At 30.6% G+C, this 25,166-nt stretch overlaps 1 protein-coding gene across 2 annotated transcripts in view; it reads right to left on the bottom strand.

The window, feature by feature from the left end:
* The window catches only part of LOC142325179 (uncharacterized), a 55,583-nt gene that overhangs the window by 21,759 nt on the left and 8,658 nt on the right, over positions 1–25,166 (bottom strand). For both annotated transcript variants that reach the window (XM_075366600.1, XM_075366599.1), the window contains 3 exons: positions 18,301–18,489; positions 7,001–7,155; positions 1,268–1,345 (listed from right to left, as the gene is read on the bottom strand). In XM_075366600.1, coding sequence (XP_075222715.1) covers positions 1,268–1,345; positions 7,001–7,155; positions 18,301–18,484 — 417 coding nt within the window. In that variant the 5' untranslated portion in view covers positions 18,485–18,489. The remainder of the gene's footprint in view (positions 1–1,267; positions 1,346–7,000; positions 7,156–18,300; positions 18,490–25,166) is intronic.

Below are 25,166 nucleotides of genomic sequence, written 5' to 3'. Positions count from 1 at the left end.
CTTATGTACCAAAGTATCTGCAATGCTAATTGTAGACAAAATCATATTTCAAAAACAAGATTGGTGAATAAATGAAAATATGTTGGAATTAAATCCTTGATGAGAAGGGAAATGTAAACAATAATCTAATAAAAGTTTGAATTAATGAGTTATTGCTGGAAAAAAAGCTGTCTAATAATTTTTTTTTTTTTAATAATTAGTCTAACTTGTTGGTAAATCAATGTTATTGCCAAGGAATGATGATTTGGACTTCTCTAGTGCAAGCGTTTTTATATTTTTTTTTGTCTTAGAAAATGGAATTTTGAAAACAGGCATTTAAAACACACATTATACTTGTAGTCAATAAAATATATTCTAATTTTTTGTTTGTAATACCCCTTTTATATCAGATTTCAATCTGATTTCCATAGAAGTTTTATGGATATATTTTTTTCTTATTGTTACCTTCAGCCAATCAAACCATTCACTTGAAAATTATAGCAGGAAGTAGTAGGCAGATCGTTTCTGCAATCAAATATCTTAAAAATAAAGCTTCACTTAACATACAATTGTTATAAATATCAAAATTTGAAAAAGTTCTGTAATATAGACATATTGAACTGAAATTTTCTTTATTATACTTATAACAAGTAGACACATTTTAATGTCTGTTATATGCCAGTTATATCTTAATGTCTGTTATAAATAACTGCTTTCAGAAAAGAATTTCTCCAGATTATCTAAAACCTGATATAATAATTCCCGTTTTAAAAAAGGTAAACATACTCATGATATCACTAGCAGAGCTGAATGCTTTTTGCATTTTTGTAGGTTTGGCATGCTTGTATACAATATTATCTTCAACCCAGTGAAGTAAGCAACCCCCTTTACTTCTCATCTTCCCGTCTAAGATGCGGGGTACTTGCTTTTTGGAGTGGTTATACTTATAATTTTGAGAACATTAGTGTCAGGTTGTCTATAAATATTTTATTGAGGCATCTAACAGACTATTTCTTTTTTCAACCATTTAAGCGGTTATCGCCTGAAGCTTCGTCACATTAACACTGCAGAAACATTGTCAGGTGCTACTGTTGAACAAAGCCTAATCGATACTTTGGATTCTATAAAGAGCCAAAAGTTGCACTATTGGCACGATCCTTATCCTCTTTACCAGAGATAATTGATAGCAACATTAATACATAAAGATGAAACATGATACTAGTCACACAAATATATAAATAAGTACATTACATCATTAGATACAAGTATATTACTTAGATTAAGTTACCTGTGCCATGAGATTTATATCATCTGATTCTGACTCCTCAAGGCTATCAGCTAAACTTTCCCGACTGGCCAGCACTTGCTAAAAAAGTATGCATAAATTTACAGTTTAATGCAGAAATTATATAGGCTTACCTATATACATAAACAATTATTTTATTTCATTCAAATTTACTGATACATCAACTCTACTGCAAGGAAATACATACTGAGGTTCCCTCTGCAGTAATGTCGGTGGAGCTAAGACATCAAGCTAATACAACTGCCATGGAACCCAATCAGGGAAAAAGGGATAGCAGTAAAGAAAGGACAAGAGGAGCCAGTCAGACGCATATAAGGATTGCATGACAAGTTGGATATTAGTGGCATTTTAAAAACTTGTCAGAAACAAAAATATATATTTTTAGCTGCATATTTAATTATGCAGTATTTAATTATGTTTAATTAATATTTAATTATAACTGCATAATTAATTATGTTGTGTTGGCACTTTCAGTAGTTCATACTGTTCACTCAGTAATTATCTGTGTTAGGTGATCGTGTTTGTGATACCTTGTATGAGCTGAATTTAATAATTTGTGCATCATGTAAGCAAAGTGGAAATGGATCATAATAATGATTGAAGAAAAATTTTAGGCAATTAGAAGAATTAAAAATGCTGAGATTTTATGAACTGGAGCAGTCAGTTTTGGTGTTGGTGTTTCCACTATTTCTGATAGGGTCAAGATGAAAAATAAGTTGGAAGAGTATGCTAGCATGATGTCAAACAAGAAAACAAAAAAGACATGCCAAAACAAGAAAGTGAATGAGGCTGTGCTTCTATGATTCACGCAATAGAGGGAAAAGGGATTAGCATTACCAGGCCCAAATGTTCAGGAAAAGACCAAGATTTTATCAGAAATGATAGGTGAGGCAGATACAGAATTCAAGTCAGTGCTGGGTGGCTAGAGAAATGGAAAAATAGGTACGGAAAGGTCAAGTGAATGTCTGTGGGAAAAAGTTACATGCCAATGTTGATGCTGTGGATGATTTTAAAACGGAAATGAATGACTTTTCCAAGGATATACAGAAGATTAGATCTATAAAGCACATGAGACTGGGCTAAATTTTAAAATGTTGCCTAAAAGTCACTTGCTTCAAGGGATGAAAAGTATGATCCTGAACACAAGATGAACATAGAAAGAGCAGTTTTGTAGTAATGCTGTACTCATCAACTGCAGCCTATGTGCATAAGCAAATCTCAAAAACCCAGCGAATTGAAAGATATTGCTGAAAATGCTCTTTTCATTTACCACCAAAACCAAAAAAGTTCCTGAATGTTCACTAGTCTATTCACAAAGTGGTTTAACAATGAATCTGACCCCAATGTTGAGTTTTTGAAAACCCAAGTTGAAAGCCCTTTCTAGAAAGGCAGTTTTACTCACTGATAACACACCAATGCATTAGAATCTGTACAGAGCCAAAATCATCAAGTTTTTACCATCAAATGCAACGAGTTTGATCCAGTCTCTAGACCAAGGGATGACAGAGTGCTTCAAAAGGCGTTACTGAGCATTTTTTCTGAAATTTCTATTACAAGAGACATGTGACTCAGATGCAAATGAGTGTATCTGAAGTCTTGAAAACAATTAACATGAAAGACTTTGTTTACTAGTGTGCTCAGTCCTGGAAGTAAATAAAATCATCCACTTTGCAAAGATGTTGAAAAAAATTTTCTGTTGAGATATTAATTGAAGATGAGTTTAAAAAAAACAGAAATCTTCAGGAGTTAATTGAAAAAAATACCAGGTGGTACAGAAATCAACCAAACTGAAGTGAATGGTTCAACAGGGATGAATCAAAATTAAATTTCTACGATCAAGGCATTGTTGACATTTTACTGCCCTAACCATAGGACAATAATGCTAAAAATATAGTAGAAACCAGCAACCATGACATTGCTGAAGTGATTTTCAATGCCTTAGAGGTAAGAGTTTTTATGTAGTTAGGTATATTATTAAATAAGGCTTATGAAATACATATTTTTTGCACAGTGTTTTTATTTATATAATCAGGTGGCATTACATTCTGTTGATGATCTGAAGAGTCAAAGTCCTCTAATGTTCTCTTAATGAAGTGATAGTGAGATATTTCTGTAAGAATACGAGTTGATAAGAAAAAGCAAAAGAAATGGATGACTTTTTTCCAAGAAAAAATCATAAAACTAGGGCTAAAATTTAATATGTAAATATTTTAATTCTTATTAAAATATTTTGATAATATTGAGCACTGCCCTCTAGTTGTTTTACCATGAAATTTAAAAATTGAAATCTTGGTATTTACCTGAAATTTTGATTATCCAAAACTACCCTTCCCCGTCTCTTTCATTTAACAGAGGTTCTACTGAATAAAACTTTTTTAAATAAATTTTAACAGTCCTCAGCTTCAACATAAATTACCAGCACATCAAATCTGAGATTAATAAAAATTTTATTTTATTTTAATTTATTTAATTTTAATTTTTACCCAAGATTTTTTAACAGATTTTAAAAACATCAGTTTTGACTAACAGAACTTTTTGACTTTGGTAGTATATAGATGACTGTTCCACACAACTACAGATGGCACAGAGAAGGTAGATCCACAACAAGTAGAAAGCATGTAATAGACATACTCATTAAAAAAAAAATTTACACATATATATATATATATATATATATATATCACTCTCCATAAAAAAGGATGGTCTGTTCGAACGATCTGTACTTCTTGATATAAACAATTTACCTAAAATTATATTTGTGTTTTGGAGATAAAAAAGGAAAACTCTACTACTAGTTAGACCTATGTTAAAAAATCAAAACTGCATGTATATATATATATATACTAGCAGACCTGACCGACGTCCCGTTCCAAAAATTTGTTGTAATCCAAAAATTAAAAAAAAATTTCAAATAAACTATAAATTGTTTAGACTGTTTTGATGAAAAAATATGTAAAAAAAACATTATTTTTAGAATACCTGATACCACCATGCATACAGTTATCACAACTCAGCCTATCAACTGCGTGTAAGTATATCTGTATACTATAAACTTAAATGTGTTGAGTACAAACTTAAAACTATCATAAATAATAGCAATAAAGAAAAAACTCAAATCATTTTCATGACAGGTATATTTTTTTTAATGTACAAAAAATAAATCTTTAAATATATTTTTAATCTTAACAGGAATAGTTTTTTTTTTATCTTAATGCGATTTGACAGACAATATTTTTAATAAATCCCTGAGGGGTCTAAACGAACAAACTTGATGGTCTGCCAACCCTTGAACATGCAACATATAATTGGCCATGCGAAAAGCACAGGTTTTCTAGACTCAACCCACAAATTGACATTGTTTGGCCTTGTGACTTATTTATAGTCATTGTGAATGCCAAGTGAACTAGAAATTGCAAACGTTTGAATAAAATGGGTGAGTCTGAAGGTATCATTGGAATCTGTAGTAAAAGAACAACTTTACCTTGAAACTTGCCGTTTAAAATGGTAGCTTCAAGAAGATTGCCCATGATTTTTTTATGACCAATTGCATGCCATTCAAATTTAGAAGCAAAATGATTGGTGAACCAATCTTCAATCGCAAATTATGTGGTTACATTCCAGGTAAATCCAGTGAATTCAAGAATTCAACAGGATAGCTGACAACTTCCTCAGGATCGACAACAGTGTCAATCAATTTGAATGATATTTTATTGCCAGGCAATGACTGTTGTATTTTTAAATTAATTTTGTCGACATCTATATTTTTTGCAGCCAAAATAGCTCGCTCACGTAGCCACGCATGATTAGTGTAATTAGCTTGTAAATCTGGAAATATACTTTCAATCAAAGCATCTTTAGTAGCCACCATGTTGCAAAAATTATCTGGAAGTCAGATGCATTGTGTATTTACATGCAATTGAATTTTTCCGTTGCCAATGTTGAGCAATTGTTCAGAGAATGCCAATGCCAATGGATCATTTTGAAGTTGAACATGCATATTTATGGTAAGGCATAATTTACTGATACTTCGCCGTAGGTATGATTCTTTTAAACATGCGTTAATTTCATCCACATATGTAGCACATGGAATGACCAGCAATGTCTGTCTGAAATCACCAGACAGCAGCAGTATCTTTCAGCGTTCTATCGAGATCTTCAAGTGAATGCTTGAGCCATAGTGCATTCATCCCAGATAATAATTTTGCATTTTCTCAAAACTTCAGCCATGCCTGAATGCTTCTTTATGTTACACATTGCATCTGGATTTGTGTGAGTGTTCAAAGGCAACTTGAGTGCTGAATGTGTAGTCCGCCCACCATCAAGCAAGGTCGCTGTAATGCCTGATGAAGCAATTGCCAGTGTAATATGATTTTGTGATTGAATGCGCGCAAGTATCAGTGAGATGAGGAATGTTTTGCCAGTGCCACCTGGTGCATCCAAAAAAAAGAATCTGCCTTGTTGTGCTGCAATTGACAAATTAGTTTAATCATATATATTCTTTTGTTCAACAGTGAGCAACTGCTGAACATGCATTATTAGCAACAAAAGTAGCCAAAGAGGTTGTATTAAACTGTTGTTCGTGTTGAACATCGCTGTTAATGATTTCTGCTGCTGGGCAGTTAGGTGATGGCATGCTGAAATGAATGAGTGGCATATTCAAAATACAAATATCCTCAATTTTTATTAACGTTATATATTTCTACCGAAAAATCGATATTGGGATCTTGATCAGCAATTTCAGAAATCATTTTGCTGAAATCATTTTGATCAAACAATTTCAGATAATTGTAAATTAAAAACAATTTTAGAAAATTTTTTGTAAAATTAATCAGCTACAAAAATTATAAATTCAATTTTTAAATATACTTTAAACTATAATTATTATAAGTAACTTATATTTTAATTTTATAAATGTTATAATTTATTTTACAAACTTACATTTTTATTTTCAAAGAGCCATTCAATACTTCATAAGTTGCGTAGAATCAAATGAGAACTGACAATTTAAATTTGTAGGTTAAGTTGATGATTATTGAATGCATGTATATACATCATTAAAATTCATGAAAAATCATGTAAAATACTGACTTCAATACTGTACCTTATAAATTTGCACAATGTATATTTTTAATTACACTTTAAAACGTTATTTTAATAAATAATAATATATGATATTCTCAATAAGCGTGCAATTCTAGTACATAAGAATTTTAATGTACTAACAACCCTAAACTACAACGCAAGTAACTGATATGCGAAAAAGCAACAAAATAAAAAAAAATTTCCTAGAATCCGATCACAGCACCAACTACCGGGTCTGACTGATATGTCAAAAATTAAGAAAAAATTTCTAAAACGCAATCGCAGCACTGCCTACTGGATCCAATTGTGAACCTTAACCATCCCAAGATCAAGAACACATAAATAAATAAATTAGTTACAAAAACATTTTCTATCGGATCAAATTGTGAAACTAAACCATTCTCGAATCAACTAATCACACAACAAAATTTCATCAAAATCAGTCCAGCCGTTTAGAAGTAGTTCAGTCACATACACATGGACAGAAAAAAATAAAAATAAATTTATTTATATTATATATATATATATATAAAAATATATAATATATATTATATTATTATAATAAATTTATTACATATATATTTTTTTTAATATATTATATTATATTTATATATATTACTTGAAATTAAATACCTTTAGGAATGGATTATCATGTCTTGAAATACGTAATGTCTCCATATCAGTATCAATATCTCTGGTACGAGCTGGAGTGGATGGAGCAGGTGATGCTGGACATGGAGATAACAGAATCTCCCGTACAGATAGAGTTGAAGGCACTCTTGCAACTCCTAATCATTACAACAAAAATTACTTTAAAAAATTGTCAACAAAAATATTATAACATTTTATACTTTTAAAATTCTAATTTTTGACTACAGTTTGGTCAAAAATAGTTGACATTAGTGTGTGTAAAATTCAATCATCAACTGAGCTCAAAAGCTATATTTCTGAAGTCAGTTAGCAGATAACTTAACTAGAGCAATGGCATTGAATATATTTTTCTTGTGGTTATTTTCCAGTACATTATATATTATAATTGTCTGTAAGTATAAATAGGGGCATGTAATCGGCACAAACTCATAATTATGACTGTGCATTTGCTAACAGAGTTCTACTTTGATAGCTGAAAAAACCACCTCTCATCTCACCAATCCTATTTTTTTTAATATTATGAAAAATTGTATTATTTACAAACTAGTGAGCCTTTGGAAAACAAAGAATCTAATTTTCAGCACGCTCCTGTAACATTATATTTCATTTCAAAAATCTCCTTTCTCTTTTTTCTGTCTTTCCTATTATCCATGGTAATCACTACAAATTGCTACACTCAAAATAAATAATTTATGGAATTTTTTCTTAAAAAATAAATAAATATATATTTATTTACAAACTGACTGGAAATTTTAATATTTTACTGTATGTTTGATTACACAAATAAAAAAAATAAAAAAAGTCAGTTCAGTATTATAAATAAAAGTGCAGTTACAGTACACTAATCTAGTTGTTTTTAAGTTATTAGTATAAAACAATAATACTAAGTGTATGAGCTGATTTCATTAATAAAATGTAGACATAGCTTTGATGAATCAATTATTTTAAAATCTCTTAATTTAGTTAATGTTACTTAAATAAAAAGAGAATAGCTTGATGGATTTGCTACTCAAGTGTTTCTCCCATGTAATTTGAAGGACAAACAAAAAGTTATAAAAATCATCAAATAACATCCCATGTTTTTTTATTGGGAAAATTTTTTTTCACATTAAATAATATTATCCACAAAATAATATTTTTGGGAAAATATTATTATTCATATTATGCTAATCCTTCAACCCCTATCATAAAGTTGTGAGAAAAATTTAACATTTAAGGAACTACTCTGATAAATTTGCTAAGTAAACAATCAGAATGACACTTGACCAATTCACTTGTGCCTGAAAATTGATATAGTATTATTTCTTAAAGTATTTCTTTGATTGTTTATAGACTGTGTTGGAAAATTTGGGTACCTTTGATATAAAAATATAAAGTTTTTCTTCTTATAATTAACATAAAATTACAGAAAAAACTGGTGATGTTTTACGTACCATAAATATTTTGCTGAATTTAAGAGTGATGAAACAGTTAAGAAGTATTATTAAGATTTATTCTTAAATAATATAAAATATTGAAATAGTAGAAAAATTAGAAAAAAATTAGAAAAACTGGAAGTCTTAGTATAATAATTAAATTATTTTTAAAATAAAACTATAAAATAATATTTGATCTCTATTATGATTTTTTTTAACTGACAAATTAAAATGATTATTTTAATAAGGTATTTTTTCTAATGTCAATGAGCTTTCAATTGTAGTGTATAATACAATTCATATTTGGTGTAATAATAACATCTGAAATTAGGGTACTTTGTTTTTTCCCAAAAAGTTTTTTTTTAAATTTCAATTATAATTGCTTGTGTAGTATACCAGTAATATCTGTTTTTTCTTGTTTTTTTATTGGTACAATAACATTATCAGTGGGAAACTCAAAATTATAGTCTTCTTGAAAAAGGAGACTTTGATAAAGGAGAGTTTTAAAGTGCAATGTCCATTCTCTTGAAGATGGATTTCAGAATAAATATTTTACCTTAAACAATACAGCATATTTGAACAATGGGCAAAAACAATATTCAAACATAATAGTTTTAAAAATTAGGAAAAGTGTTTGTATACTAATTTTGGTTATGATGAATAAAATAGTACTGTTTTGAGATTATGCTAACCTTTAGTATGATTATTTATTTGTTAAATTTGTATTTCTTACTAACCATCCCGGGAAGATAAAAGAATGTCATAATGACCTGCGCTGTTTAGGCAGGTCATTGTATGGTGAAACTGTTAATATTTATTAACCACACTAGCTTTCATCACCTGTGTAAATCTAAAGCACTGAAAGAAAATGAAAGCAGAAATAAAGATTGTTTAGACAAGATTATGGTAACAGAAAGCACCAATCCACATATGAAAGTTACACTGAACTCAAAGCAATCCAAAATCTTTTAAAAGAGTTAAGCAGGAGTTTTATGGCTGCAAGCCCTTGTTGATGCTAACCTTCTTTACAGAATAAAGTATGGATATTTGTAGCATATGACAAATGACACCAGGCTCAATCTGAATAAAAGACAACAATGGCATTACCACATCTTCATAGAAATAAAAATTGAGTGCACAGGAATTAACTGGTTAACTGGCATTTCTCCCATCAGTTCCTCTCTGGATTACCTTTTGGCGTAGACCCTGAATCCGTTCCTTGGAATTCTTACTAACATGAACACTAATTATGAAGTTTACTTTTTAATTTAAACTATTAATAACATACCTTCATTATAAAATAAAAAGACTGTATTAAATTTAAAATAAATAAATAAATTTAAAATCAGTATAAACTTTTTTTTCTTAGATGGCTTGGTTAGCTTAGTTTGCAACTAACCTAGCCATATTTCAGCCTTAACATCATTTAAGCCAAATTTTCTGTACACTATTACAGTCATCTGAATAATCTTGATAGTAACTGGATCCACCTTCCCAGAAGTATCTATTTTTCCACCATTCTTTCTTTGACAGCCGAACGAAGCAACTTCATCAAGCAAAATCGAACTTCAGCATAATCAGCAAAATTGCTCATGTCACAAAGCGTAGCTGTTAATTTAAGACTAGTTTCCTTCTGTCATTGGATATGATCTCTGCCCCCACCATACCAAGAGAATTGCATTCAAACATCATTATTTCTTTATTAGACAATCCCTCTGCAGGCATGAGATTTATCAGTCTCAAAATTACCATGATTAGACAAAGTCTGAGCAACCATTCATGCCTCTTATGGAGACTATAGAGACTGATTTATACACAGACTTCTCTTAAATTAATTATAATGCTCATCTTGTCAAGATTTGAAAATGGAGGGTAGAAATTTCTTCTTCAGAACAGTATAGGACAGCACAACAAAATTTAAAATGCCAATGACATCAACTACACTTTCCTTGAGTAGTATTTCACCAATCCACAAATCACTCCTGCATATCTCTGTCTTAAATAAATCCATCTCCTGCTTCATAAGATCTGCATTTTCTACATAATACCAGGCACATATTTAGAATCAAATCTGCTAAGGATGGCTATCACCATCCCTAAAATGGTGATAGGATCAAAGGAGCATCTCTTAAAGATCTTTGTGCACCGAATTTAGAATAAGGCTTTTATTTTGATCAAATCTATATGCCTAAACCACACTATATACATAAAGCATTTATCTTTTATAAACCCTCATATATATTATCTTATGACTATTCTCTTTATTTATGCATCATCACTGAATATCTGCTTCTATCTGACTGAAACACTAATCTATAAGCACACATATTTGTGTTATTTGGTTACTATTATACAATTCTGTCAGCTAAAATCAACATGTCTATTGGAATATTCTTACTAATGTATTCTTAGTTTCTTAGTGTATACATATTAAGTTTTTGCACGCTACCTACTTCTATCAAGTACTGCTACCTATCAGTGCAATTCGCACCACATTTGAAACACTATCCTACTGCTCGTGTTTTTTTGTATTTTATTAACAGCTATAATCTCTTGTAAACTAATACTTTTATTTTTTTTAGTGAAGTGGTGGGAATTAAAATAATTGTTTCATCTTCAGTACTTTCATTTACACAAGAGTATTTACTATTAAAACAAGCTGTAGTATATTTTCTTTTAAATTTTATTATTTCAAATACATATCAAGTTTTTGTGCGCTACCTAGTACTATCAAATACTGCTACCTAGCAATGCGATTCATAAACCCACCTTTTTGAGGAAAAAGTGATATATTTGAGTCCTGTGGTTCATCAAATGGAAGAAAAAAACGTTGTCTAATAAAATTTGAAGTATTTTTGAAATTATTCTATATCAAATCTGAAATTGAATTGAAATATAATGTTTTCATGGTTATTTTTTCCCCATTTTCATTTCACTTTTAGGTTGGATCATGTTTAGAACTGTAAACATAGTTCATTGACTTCGCCGTGCCGTCCAGTTCTGTGGCTCTTACTGGTGAAGTTCAAACAAACTTCTTGATATATATGTATATATGTAATATTGGAATATTCTTACTAATGTATTCTTAGTGTATATATATATACATATATACACGAGGTGCGACAATACAGTAATGAGACTGATTTTTCTTTGCAAGATGTGGCAACCCTGCAGCTTGCGTAGGCACACCATCTTTGACCTTGGTCTATAAGCTACTTCTAGTCCAAGCGGCACATTGATGCAACTGCTCAGTCGTGAGTTATGCTGTAATAAGTGAACACGTGTTTGTGTCTCTCGTCACAGAAATGAAACCGCAAAATATTGCGCAATGGTATGCCATTTCTTTTTGCGTTAAATTGGGTGAAAACGCGACGACAATGTATGGTAAGCTTCAGAAGGCTTTTGGAGAGGAGGTTATGTCAAGAGCTCAAGTTTTTCGGTGGCATAAAATTTTTAGTGAAGGCAGAACGAATGTTGAAGATGAAGACCGCAGTGGACGACCATCAACCTCACGTACAGATGTCAACTTGATCAGGGTGCATGAAATCATACGATCCTGATCGAAGATTATCCGTGAAAATTATTGCAGAAGAACTCAACATCAATCGAGAAACGGTTCGTCTAATATTAATTGAAGATCTTGGTATGAGAAAGATTTGTGCAAAAATGGTCCCCAAAAATCTCACACAACAACAGCGAGAAACACGGAAAAATGTGGCACCCGATCTGTTAGAGCAAACGGAAATCAATCAAGATTTGTTGAGCTCTTGACATAACCTCCTCTCTAAAAGCCTTCTGAAGCCTACCATAAATTGTCGTCGCGTTTTCACCCAATTTAACGCAAAAAGAAATGGCATACCGTTGCGCAATATTTTGCGGTTTCATTTCTGTGACGAGAGACACAAACACGTGTTCACTTATTACAGCACAACTCACGACTGATCAGTTGCATCAATGTGCCGCTTGGACTAGAAGTAGCTTATAGATCAAGGTCAGATGTTGTTGTGTATAGATGGTGTGCCTATGCAAGCTGCAGGGTTGTCACATCTTGCAAAGAAAAATCAGTCTCATTACTTTATTGTCGCACCTCGTATATATGTATATATATATTATTAGATCAACCAAAATAAATAATAGAAAAAACTATTAACATAATAAAAATAAATTTATACAAAATCATGAAGATCCCTTATTTATTGAAATATTATTGTTATTTAAGAAAAATGTATGCAAACAGAATTATTTTGAATTTGATGACAAAAGTCAGCCTCCATCTTAAAAATATTAGTTGCAACTGGTTACCTGTATTTCATGTGGGTAAAAATGTATTTTGCCTGGTTCTTTGCGTTACCCGACAAACACCACTAGGATGTGACTGTACTTCGTTTCTCATTTTTATAAAAATTCTTTTATTACTTCTGTGTTTTTAGTCAAGTAACTGAATACTACACTAAACTTTCATCATCATTAGCCTATAAACATCCCATTGTTGGGCACAGGCCTAGTAATTTTTAAAAAGTAATATGTAAAAAATAAAATTAAAAAACCCAAGACAAAAAACCTTAAAAAACATGAAATAATTAAATAACTGTATTTTTACCACATAATCTTCTGTAACATTGTGATATTATTTTTAAGACAATAAAATTTAAAATTTTGACTGATCGTCGTGCATGATCCGTAGACTGCATAGGTAAGCTTTATCTGTCATAGTCAAGCCAATGGTCAATCAAAATTTAAATTTTATTGTCTTAAACACAATTACAATTTTTTACTTATTACTTTTTAAAGATTAGTAGGCTTGTGCCCAACAATGGGATGTTTATAGGCTGGTAATGAGGAAAGTTTAGTATACTTGACCAGCATAAATTATTTAATAATCCACACAGTAATGTAGCCTTGTTAGAGTTAGAGCGACTTAGAAAAATTAAAAAGCCATATTGAAGAAACATATCTACAGCAGTGCCCCCTGGCGGCTTATAACCGTAAAAACTAATCAACGAACCTGCTCTGAGGTGATACTTATGTAATTCAAAAAACTGCATCAAAATTGGCCCATCAATTTTAGAGAAACACATCTATTGCTGCGCCCGCTGGTGGACTAAATGGTGGTAATAAATCTTGTATTCTTGTGCTGGTCCAGTAACATTAACCACAAACTTGATTGCCGAGCATGAAAGCGATGTGACAATCTGCTGGTGCTTGAGGTGGGAGATAACTGTACTGCCCTCAATTTTGCTTCTTCAGTGTTGGCAATTCTCACACAATGTTCACGACCAGCATCGAATTATTGTGGTTTAACCATAATAAGCTCAAATGTTCTACGATCCGGTACTCTTCAATCTGGATAATTTTCTTGGTACTCACACATAGCATCCAATCCATTTTTATCTACTTGAGCATAAATTAACAGCATGTCCATCAACTAACCAAATGAAAAAAAATTTGTTATATCATCTACTCCGATCTCCAAGCAATAACAGCACAAACACTGCCAAAATGAATATTCATATGCTAGACACTAAACTTAATTGTTGATGAGCTGTTATTGCCAACTTATGAAAAATAAAATTTTTTAACGTTCTCGACAGATATCTTTCAAATTTATTTTTATAATTTTTTGGCATTTGTATGTAAATTGTTCTATTTAAAATCACATTACTTTTCCGATCCAGTTTGTTTGTTTTGTTTTTTATTAAAGTTGAACTTCTCAAAATTTGTATTTACTTTTAACAGACATTATTTCTCTAAATAACGTAAATTCTCTACAAAGTTAACTAGGATTTTTTTTCTTTATTAGTAAATTAACAAAGTTATTTTAATTCAAACCAAAAAAAATATATTCCAACAAAATATTTCTCTGTTTTACTGCATTTTTTTCTTTAAACCTAAGTGAAATAGAGGTCTGGAACCACTTTTATTCAATTTCTTAGATCAAAAACCATAAGTAAGCATTAAATTTAATTCTCCATTTGTATTCCAAGAATTTTAGTAGGGTTTAATTTCATAGAGGAAGCAGAAAGCAGGGCTAAATATTTCAGGAGCCAAAACTGGCTAAGACTGTTTTCTGACCCATGTTTATATGAACTTTTTTTCTTATTTTTGGCAATAGAATCATTTCCTGAGAGATTGCCATGTAATTTGGAATCATCCTGTGATTTTTCAAAATTCCTTATGGGGATGGGGTATATCGTGAAAAAATCTGTTTCAATTTTCTTCAGGGGTATTTTAGAGAAAATATTTTTATTAAAGCAGATTTTTTTACCTACAATGCATATATAAATAATCCATAAAATGTTTTTCAAAAATTCAATCCTCACCTCGTAAAATTAAAATGTTATTTTTTTTTTCTTGCTGTTTAAATATTTTTCAAATTGAAAAAAAAATGTATACATCATACAGCTATCAAGAGATGTTTACAGTTTTTTAAGATTTTAGATCCTGGACCTAAATTGCAGAAAGGCTTTTTTGAAAATTTTTACATTCTTGTTTTAGCCTTTATTGGAGAAGGTGTTAGATTTAGTGAAAACTTTACTTAAAGAAATTTGTTAACCTTAACCTATTTATGAATTTTTTAGAATTTAAAAAAAAATTATTTTCTACTTATTTTTTTTTTATTTTTTTATTTTTTCTGTTTAACTCATTTAATTTTCACTTCCTTACACAAAGTAAAGGAAGTATTGTGATTGCAAAAAATTTCAGTTTTCAGATTTCAACAAAAATATCCATTTTGATCATCCCTGAATCCATTTTGGCTAGTTAAATGCGTGATGTCTGTATGTGCATATGTATGTACGTATCTTGCATAACTCAAAAACAATCAGCCGTAGTAAGTTATAATTTTGGATTTACGACTATTGTAACATCTAGTTGTGCACCTTCCCTTTTGATTGCAATCAACTGGACCAAAAGTGTCCAAAAAAAGGGCAAAATCTACACATTTTGGATTTTTTCTTAACTGCAGTAATAAGCTCCCATTGAAAGCCTTTCAATGATATATCGTAAGTGATACTTTCATTGGTTCCAGAGTTATAGACAAATTAAATTTTAATTAATGAAATATTTAGATCTAACAAGGGGAAGGCCCATCGGTTCGAATCCGACTTCATCTCTTTTTTTTTAACTTTTTTTTGTAGTTTAAATATATTGATTTATTAAAACCTCTGATTGTAAAAAAAATTACAATAAATAATATACAATAATCAATAAAAATAAAAATGAACAAATATCAGAAGTTATTAATGAAATAAAATGTTATGTACTTTTCATTTAAAAGAAATGTATATGTGTAATTTATTAGGCGTACAAGGAAGTCATGTGGTCTCCACATCAAATTTGTATTATTAATGGCCTGGAAAATCATGCAATACTTTGACAGCTTTTTTATCATTAATCTGTAAGTACATTATGCAAAAGTTTATATAATCATTAAAAAGAGAGTAAATGTTGTAATATTTTATTAAAAAGAAGCATATCTTAAAAAGTAATATGGATCCTGAAAAAATAGTCCTTAATATTTTTAAAGTATGTTACAAATTTGTTAAAACAATCATTAAAAATGTTCATCGGTATCACACTTGTAAGTAAATAAGGTTCCATAAACAAAACCTAACATGGGATAGCAGTCACTTCAAAAACTGGCAAAACTATTCTCAAGGAAAAAAGCATTCCATACCAGGTTTATTGAGGAAGTGAGATGAAGTGGTTTCCTTTTCTCTTCTTCATCGAGCCAATCATAATGTTGCATATGTGCTTGCCAAGTTCACCAAAATACAATAAATGTTCAACTGAATATTTTAAGTTTGTTCACCATAGGGACTGACTATATAGTGAACATAATTACTCTCAGAGAAACCAACTCTGACTATTGTCTCTTGTATATAAAATGTTTTAAATGCAACACAGTCAGTCATAAGAACGATGGGACAGACAATGTAAAGCAATTAATTCATGTACCATCTCATCAAGAAAAATTCATTGCACACATTCATTATCAAGTACAGGAAATGATATAATACTAGCACCTCTTTGAAATGTTAAAGAATATATTATCAAATCTAGAATTTCTGATAGGCAATACGATATTTGTTCTCCTTATTCAGGAAATGATGGGAAAGAAAATTTATTGAGTAAGTATATAAGAAAACCTGTAATTAACTTAAAAGGGCATAATGAATTATTTTTATTTGGTAAAGTGAGTGAATAAAAAGTTCATTACTTGTTCAAGTTCTACATTGTTAATGAAATAAAAATTTGATAGTTATAATTATGGGAGAAATTAGAAATTTTTTGGGTCTTTAAGGAGAGGATTAATAAGTAAAAAAATTAATTTCTAGAGAAATTTTTTTACCGATTTTAAAATATATTGTAGTAAAATAGTAAACTAATCATTCTAATTGTTCAATTTTTAAAATACCCAGCTGATGTAATTATTAGGATTAATTCTTCTGCATTCCTAATCAGTAAACATCCCAGATATTAAGGATTTATGAAAATGTTAAGAGATGTTTGATAGAAGTAGCCAAAAGTTGCCAATATGAATCCAGCTCAGACCAGTGAAAAATTTAATTTAACTGATGACTTCCTGACTATTCCAGCTGAAATGTGTACCAATCTTCACTGGTGGGCTAGATTAAAGGTTATCAAGCTTGAATCTAACTACAACTTTATTTGAACTATTGAGTATGAAGTAAGGTTGCTGTTCCTCAATACATCATCCTTTTCTGTTTGGTTCAGCACTTAGTTCAGAAAAGAATATAAATAGCAATATGTGTTTCCTGAAGTTATCCCAATTATACAGTTGTACTCAACTGGATCTCAACAAGCAACTAAATAAATATAAACCTTTAAATGCTTACATTGTTCCAAAGAATAATCTTTCAAGTGCAGCTGAAATTTCAGAATGCTAAAAACCAGTTTTATACTAAAAATAATAGACCCATGAGTAGGTTGCTAACTGTACTGATTACTAAAATTTGAATTAACTTTTACTACATTCATAAAAATAAATTTTACAAAGCATATAATTTTCTTTATTTTCATTTAATTTCAAAAACACTTATATTAAAACTTATATAAAACGGTTTACAAAGGGAGTTTAATACTTATACTTCAAATACTGGTTAAGTTGCCCCTCAAAAAAAAAAAAAAAAGTATAAATGTGGGATGAAAGCTGACATTTTATATTAGTTAACTTCCAAATTTATCAACACCAAATTTATCCAATTTTTGGTTCCATTATGAGACTTATTTAAAAATAAATATCAGCATTTTCGCACCAACCTGCAGGCAGTTTTTTTAACTACACTAGTGTTCAATGAGGAAACAGCTACTTCACTGATTCATTTAGTCTCCCAACACAGCAAACAAAACCATTGAGCAGCTAATACAGTTCTCATGTTATTTTTCAAAGAAAGAGGGATCACAGAAGGAAAATGGCAGAGTAAGAAATGAACTTGCGAGGGGAATTTAAGTCCCTTTAAAAACAATGATAGGAAATGTATTGTCCAATTACAGGTACATTCAGATTTTAATCCATGTTGTCAGTGCAGTTTGAATATTCAGAAAAGATGGATAATACAACAATCAATCAGTAATGTTTTTAAAACAGTGTGAGGCAGTATTTTGAACAAAGAAAAATAAAAGCTGCATGTATACAGCTTATCAATAAAAACAAGGTGCCATAATGTCAAAATCATACATAATGCTAGTTGATTAGTAATTTGACAAAAACTAATAAAATTAAAAATAAAAGATATAATTGTATACATTGTAATACAGTAAATAATGTTGATTATAAAAAAAGAGTAATATATCATTTTATATCTAAAAATAAAAAAAGATATAAAATATAATAATAAAACAAACCTGAATTATCAGTTGATTTTTCCATATCGGTTATCACTGATCCATCAATCTTTATAGTAGTAGTTGCTGCATCGCAATCATTTCCTCTTTTCTTTTTAAATAGATTTGATAGAAATTTAACAGGCTTTGTTTTAGGACCAAATCCATTACTTTCATTAGTTTTTGGTGATGATACGTGAATCATGACCACTGAAAAATTAAAAAGAAAAATATTGCTAAATTTTACATTAATAATCAGAATTACTACTGCTTCTAAAAATATTACTAATGATTAATTATGCAAATAATTAATAGAATGGTGATTTCTGAATTTATGTATAGGATAAGCTTTAATTTGAGGCAGTGCTCAAACTAATGTAGTTTAAAACTTTAATTTGTGTTGTACATTTTTTACAAACACAATGTCTGAATGGCTAAATCAATGAAATCCATATTTACAGAATACACATGATCATAATTTAAAAAGCCTTAACTTTTAATGAATAATTTTTAAAAGATTAAACAGGTACTTTAAATATTTTTATGCCCCACAGTTTTTTCCTAATTAGAATAAAGTACATTTTATAAAAATTGATTAAATATATAGGCTTAATTTTAAAGAAATGTAGATTTTGCAACCTCACCACCCTCTTTTATATTTAAATAAGAGTTTTTTTTTTTAAATGGTGTTCTATTTAGTAATACTATATTTTTTCTTCCCATAAAGAACCAACTAACTATACTTATATTACATATTTATTGAAGTATGTAACTAATGAAAGTAAAAAATTATGTAAAAAGATATTTCTACACTACAAGAAAAATTTTAAGGTATGAGACCTACAGTTACCATAATCACCCTTGACTACTTGTAACCAAAATGAAATTATATCAAATCAATGCCCACATTCAGCAGTCATTATACAAAATTTCATAAAAATTGGGTTATTCCAGCCTGACAATATCAACCATAAAAAATGTTTTAATCAATAAAGAAGGCTTAAGAAGGAATAAGCTATTCCCCATCCCTGATGAAACTGCCAAAATAGATAACCAAAGTGATATACTAATAAATGGAATCATCAAATTAGAGCAAGAATGTGACTTTTAAGTCCAGGGCTAACAAAAAGGATTCTTTGCTCCCAAATGGGAGCAAATTTTTGAAATAAGGCCAAATACAAACAGAAAGTATCTTAGCTACCTAAGGGGTATTAAATTATGTGAAAAAATTTATCTTCTTATGAGTTGCAGGACTTATAGTTCTGCATTTCCATGCCCCCTCCTTGACGACTCAGGAATGGTCGGCCTGAGTCTGTGCAAGACTACACCTCATTTATATGTCATTCATATCATCATCTCATTGGACCATAGGAGAGGGTTCCTTATTGTTCACTAGTTGAACAGATTGCAACAAACGCATTAGGAAAATAAAATATCTTACTGTAAACCAAATGAAATCAAATGTAAACCAAAACAAATCAAATTTGATTTGTTTTTAATTTGGAAGTTCCCTTAATAATCTCATTTCCAATGAAATTTTACAACATAAAAGATACCCAAGTAGATGATTTGAAGATTTTTTCATCATCATTGTGTAGTATTGTAGCATCATTGTGTAGTCATAATGATATATTATAATCTATGTTAATTTTGATACTCAATGTATTACTTTACCAGAAAATTAATAAGAAAAGATTAGGTAGTTAATTATTAAATAAAAGAATATTACATATCTTTATATTCTAGAAAGCATTAATTTATGTTCAATAACAATCTACATCATTTCTTTATACATTTTTCTTATTTTCATCAGTTTCTAGAGTTATTTCGATTAACTATTTTCACAGGTAGTCACTTTCATATGCATATCTAAATGAAAAGTGTAAAATAAGATAAATTTTAAAAAAATTTCCTGAAGTACAAAATATTATTTTATTCCTTTTAAATTTTGACTTTTTGAAGACAAATCAATTGTTAGCTTGGTTTTAATCTGGCAATAACTTATAAAAGCCCAAATTTATTTTTGTTTTTTGTGCAGATTTATTTTATCATTAAAATTTTTATTCTTCTTTTATTTTTATAAAAATGAAAGTAGATTCTATAATAAATTTTAAGGGTCATCAACTGGTATCAACAAATTAATAACTAATTAAAACACCAAAAGCATGCTGTGGAACAGCACCAAAGTTTTTCAAGTTTATAATCTTGAAACTGGTTTATTTAATATAGTTTTAACCATTAGTTTTTATGCTTATCTCATACAATCCAATTTCTAGGATGTTGTCTTTGAACATTATAAATGATGCGGAATCATCAGGTTGTAAGGGAATTCAAAGACTTATTTAAAAGAAACATAAAACCCTCCTTTAACATTTTTACAATGTAAACTTCTTTTCTTGTTAAGAAGGGAACAAAATTGCTATGTTAGTCTTTCTTTATCATACCTATTCTGCCCTGGGGATTTGCAAAAGCAATTCCTTGAATCTTCCCAAAGGTAGCTGAATAGAACATTACCCCTTTCTATTGACCTGAATTCATGCCCCCTTGCTCTAATAGTGCACTATAAGCATAATTTTTTAAATACAATTCAGCAGTATCAAGAAAAAATATGCCTAACCTAATTTCTTCTTCTATATTATAAATCTTTCAGACTAGTACACTATGACTGCAAGTTAACATCAGTAGCTATCACTTCCACTGGTTCTGAGGTCAATTATCTGTGTAAGTAAATCTGAAGATTAGTGGATGATGATTTCATAAACTTCAAAAGGTTAATTCATATATAAGACACCTTTAAAAATAAACACAGTACCTAATGGAATATCTGTGCTGGAAACTAAATCCAGTTCATTATAAGTCTTCCACTATTTAATAATGATTGAAATGATGCAGAAAACTAAGTTTTGATAAAATTGTGCATTCTTTTAGTTCAAAGTAAAAATAAAAAAAAATATATAAGTTTAAAAAAAATTCAAAATGGTGTGTTTCTTGGGATTTTTAATTTATACTTTTGCATACATGGATATCAAAAAAAGGAGTTATATATCACAGTGAAAATCTAAACCTCGGCTAATAATTAATTGAATCTGAGACCTTCAGTTTTAAAAGGTCAAAAAGCTAGTCAAATACTCAGTGGCCAGGGGGCTAAGTAAATAAAATGCAACCCATCTGCAACCACTTTCAGTTGATCTCCCTTCTTAAGATATGCAATTTTTCTGTACCATAATTTTAATTCAATATTCAGATGTTCCTGGCTGCACTTCTTGTCTCTGGCATAGAATTCTGTGAACGAAGTGAAAGCAGAAACTTAAGACGGCAGGAACAGAAGGGTTGTAGCTAAAAGACACTGAAAGCCTTTCAATATTTCCTTGTTTCAAGAAACGCAAATCTAGTTGAGACATAAAGGTATCCAGGAATGGAATAAAAGTAGTGACACAAAAGTAAAGTTCTGGTCTCACTGATGATAAGTCCAAGTTTACACAGTTTTTTGCTCGCACTGATATGCAAGCAAAAAATTTGAATGGAGGACCTCAACCTATTCAAGACTTCACAAGCACAAATGAAAATTTTAGAAAATTCTTTATCAACATTTTTGCATATACATTTCATTTCATTATTAATATTTTTAGCAAGGTTTACTGCTTTCACGAGATCAATAGTTGAATTCTGCAAGAATTTACAGAATGGGAGACTTAAAGAAAACAGTCTCTGAATACAAAATAACGATATCACAAATTGACAGTCAGTCAAAGCACATAAAAGTGTATTTGCTTGTGAGGACATCTTTGTCATTCTATTCTGATATGCCTTGAAGGGTTGCAATAATAGGGTCATACAAATCCACCACTGCGACCACAGAATTATTCCTTTCCAACTAACATGTTGCACAAAGTTGAACAAGTTTAGTTTTTCATTGCATGAAGTTGTATTTTCCATTTTAATTATTGCCGATTTTAAAACATGTTGCCTTTTAGGGATATTAAGAAATTTGTACGGACTCGATATTGTACCCATACTGATTCTAATGGCTGCTACTTCATAAGCACTAATGCAGTTAAGTTGAGGCTGTGTGCTGAGCAGGACATATAAAGCTGATGGTATTATTTCATTTGCATGTGCTTGGGCTCAATTTACTTTTCCTGACATTGACGTAGTTCCATCATACCCTTGACCATGAATTTTATTTATGTTTACATTTAATGAACACAACTTGTCCAATATCACCATTGCGATTCCTTTTCTGGTTACACACAATGGTACGAATTGTAGAAAGTTTTCCTTCACAGTGAAATTTTCTCTATCAACATAACGAACACGCAGTAATAATTGTTCTAAGCCTGATATGTTTGATGTCCCATCGGTGAGAATAGAGAAGCAGCTGGAGTTCTTTTACTGTATTCGGTTTCCGTATTCTATAATTTCATTCTGTATTCTAGGACTGATGTACTGCGCATTTTCAACACCACACGCCAACATATTTTTTAATACAGTAACTTCAAAAGCGAAGAAGTGCCCTGAAATTGCCATCATTTTCTTTTGTTTCTTGGTTGACCTCGACCTCTATTCGTCCCAAATCCCTTTGGCCTCACAGGATGATACATTGTTTCCCTCAAAACAAAATATTCTCAATATTCCTGTTCTCCAGTTTCTTTTGAGTTGTTGCAGTATTTATTATTAGCACATCTATAGACTTTTTCTTCTCACATGAATTTCGGTCAAAGTACCAGCTACCTCCAAACTTTCTTTGTGATAAAGACACTTCTCATGTTCTGAAAATCACTCAATAGCATCCTTCCAGTTGTCAGATTTCTCACTATAAAGTTAGCCTAAGGGTTGCTCGCCAGATCCAACACCATTTCTTGGAGCTAAATGTGGACAAAATTTACAAAAACCCCCTCCCTTAAATTCAGAATATGCAAGCCACTTCCAGCGGTAAAGCCATTTAAACTGATATTGCAGATTTCTCTTTCCTTTTGTTGGAAAAACAAACCCTGGATTTGGTTCCCAGAATTTCCAAGACATCCAGTTTTTTTCATTAGAAAAGTCTTTTCCTACATAATATCCTACCTTAGTAATTTCCTACTAATATCATAAGCGTGTGGTTCACTGGAACTTGAAGATGTTGAAGCTTCCGAAACCAGAACAATACACTTAACACTTCAAAATGATTCAGCGAACACATCAACATTATTGTGTAATGTCGAAGTGCATTCAATACCAGCTCAGTTTTCACAGGAGGGTGTGAAACTAGTTTCGGAAAAACGTTTGCGACAGCTAAGAAATATTTGGCAATGTGAAATTTTCACTAACATTATAACAATCACTACTGGCACGCGACGTTTTGCTAAAAAAATTGTAAAATTGAACTTTGAGGTGCTTATACATATTAAAGAACATGAAAGCATAATGTAAAGTTTCTATTTAAAAATATGAATTCCAAAATGCACAAAACGTTAAATGAATGTTCCACAACAAAATCTGCACTCAGACTAACGAGTGAATACCGCTCGACAATGTAAAGTTTCATGTATACACTGCTGCCACTCCAGGGCTGTCCCGACAATATGTTTCACAAGTAAGTTTATATGGTGCCGGCCTTATTTTATTACAAGTTGGTATTATTATCGAATCTTCTTAATAGGCGGCACGGCTTTTATTGTCTTTCCTCTCTTTCAGTAGACGAGTAGGGGTATATGTTTTAATACCCACCGCGGCAATGAGAGCACTGCCGCCTTCTCAGAATACTGAATGACGGCTAGCTACTATGTCGCACGTTAAGTGATCTACTGTACGTGCCGCAGCTCCAAGTACGAGGATCAAATTATTGAAGAAGGAAGAGCGGCGGACTGGATTTTTGTCTATAGATTTTGTTACTGACAGTGAGAAATTAGGGGAGAGAATACGATGGGTTTTTAAAAAGATACTCAAATATATGTGTAAATTTATAGCATGTTTATTTTATATAGGCCTAATACTAAAAAGTACTTAAACTTAGAAGGGATGGGTTCAAACCCGGTAACACCCCCTTGGGTACGCTCCTGATTACAATTGACATCTGAAGATTAATATACGTTTTAACTTGATTTCGTGAATACGAAAATTTAGTCACTGAAGCATTGAAAATAATAATTCCTTTCGCCAAGTCTTACCGATGTGAAAAAGGTGTTTGGTCTGTGGTTGCGCTAAAAACTAAATATAGGGGTATTCCATTTTAATTCAACAAATTTTCCAAAATTTTACTGCATTACTACTTTTGATTTTGATTATATATGGTATATGATAACTACCCACTTTGTAGTGGTGAAAAAATATTTTTTTTTATATTTAAAAACTAATATTGTATTGAAAAATAGACTATTTTCTAACAGGTAAAAACAGCCGTTTTCGTCACTTTTTCCATGAGCTGTAGCATTCTTACTTTACATCATACAGGGGGTCAAAAAGGGCTTTTTGGAAAACTTCATCTTAGTATACTCAAAACTCATTTTGTTACGTAACCAAATCTTCCAAAGTTTACTGAAGTTACGTTTACAATTTTTTATTTTTTTTCAAATTTTGGGCCCAAAATAAATAATGAAGGGCTTAGAGTAACAGGCCTGTGTTTTAATTTTAAACTCTTAGGTACTAGTAGTACTTATGAAAAACAATTGGACTGTTACAGTGTCCTTCATTAAAAAAATGGCCACCAAATACCAAATCGTACGATTTTGGAGCCCAAAAACCACATGTGCAACAGGTGGTACAAATCTAAATTTTTTACAGAATTAAGTACTTATTATATACTTTAAAACCATATAAAATTTATTTTGTTGCTCAAAAGGATTGACAAGTAATGAAGCCAACAAAACTGCTACAAACACTGTTCCTTCCAGCCGTAAATAACGTAT

This window comes from Lycorma delicatula, chromosome 5 (assembly GCF_047948215.1).
Source record: "Lycorma delicatula isolate Av1 chromosome 5, ASM4794821v1, whole genome shotgun sequence".
Taxonomy (NCBI): domain Eukaryota; kingdom Metazoa; phylum Arthropoda; class Insecta; order Hemiptera; family Fulgoridae; genus Lycorma; species Lycorma delicatula.
Note: the sequence above shows the minus strand (reverse complement) of the source record. Positions and strands in the feature narration are given on the sequence as shown.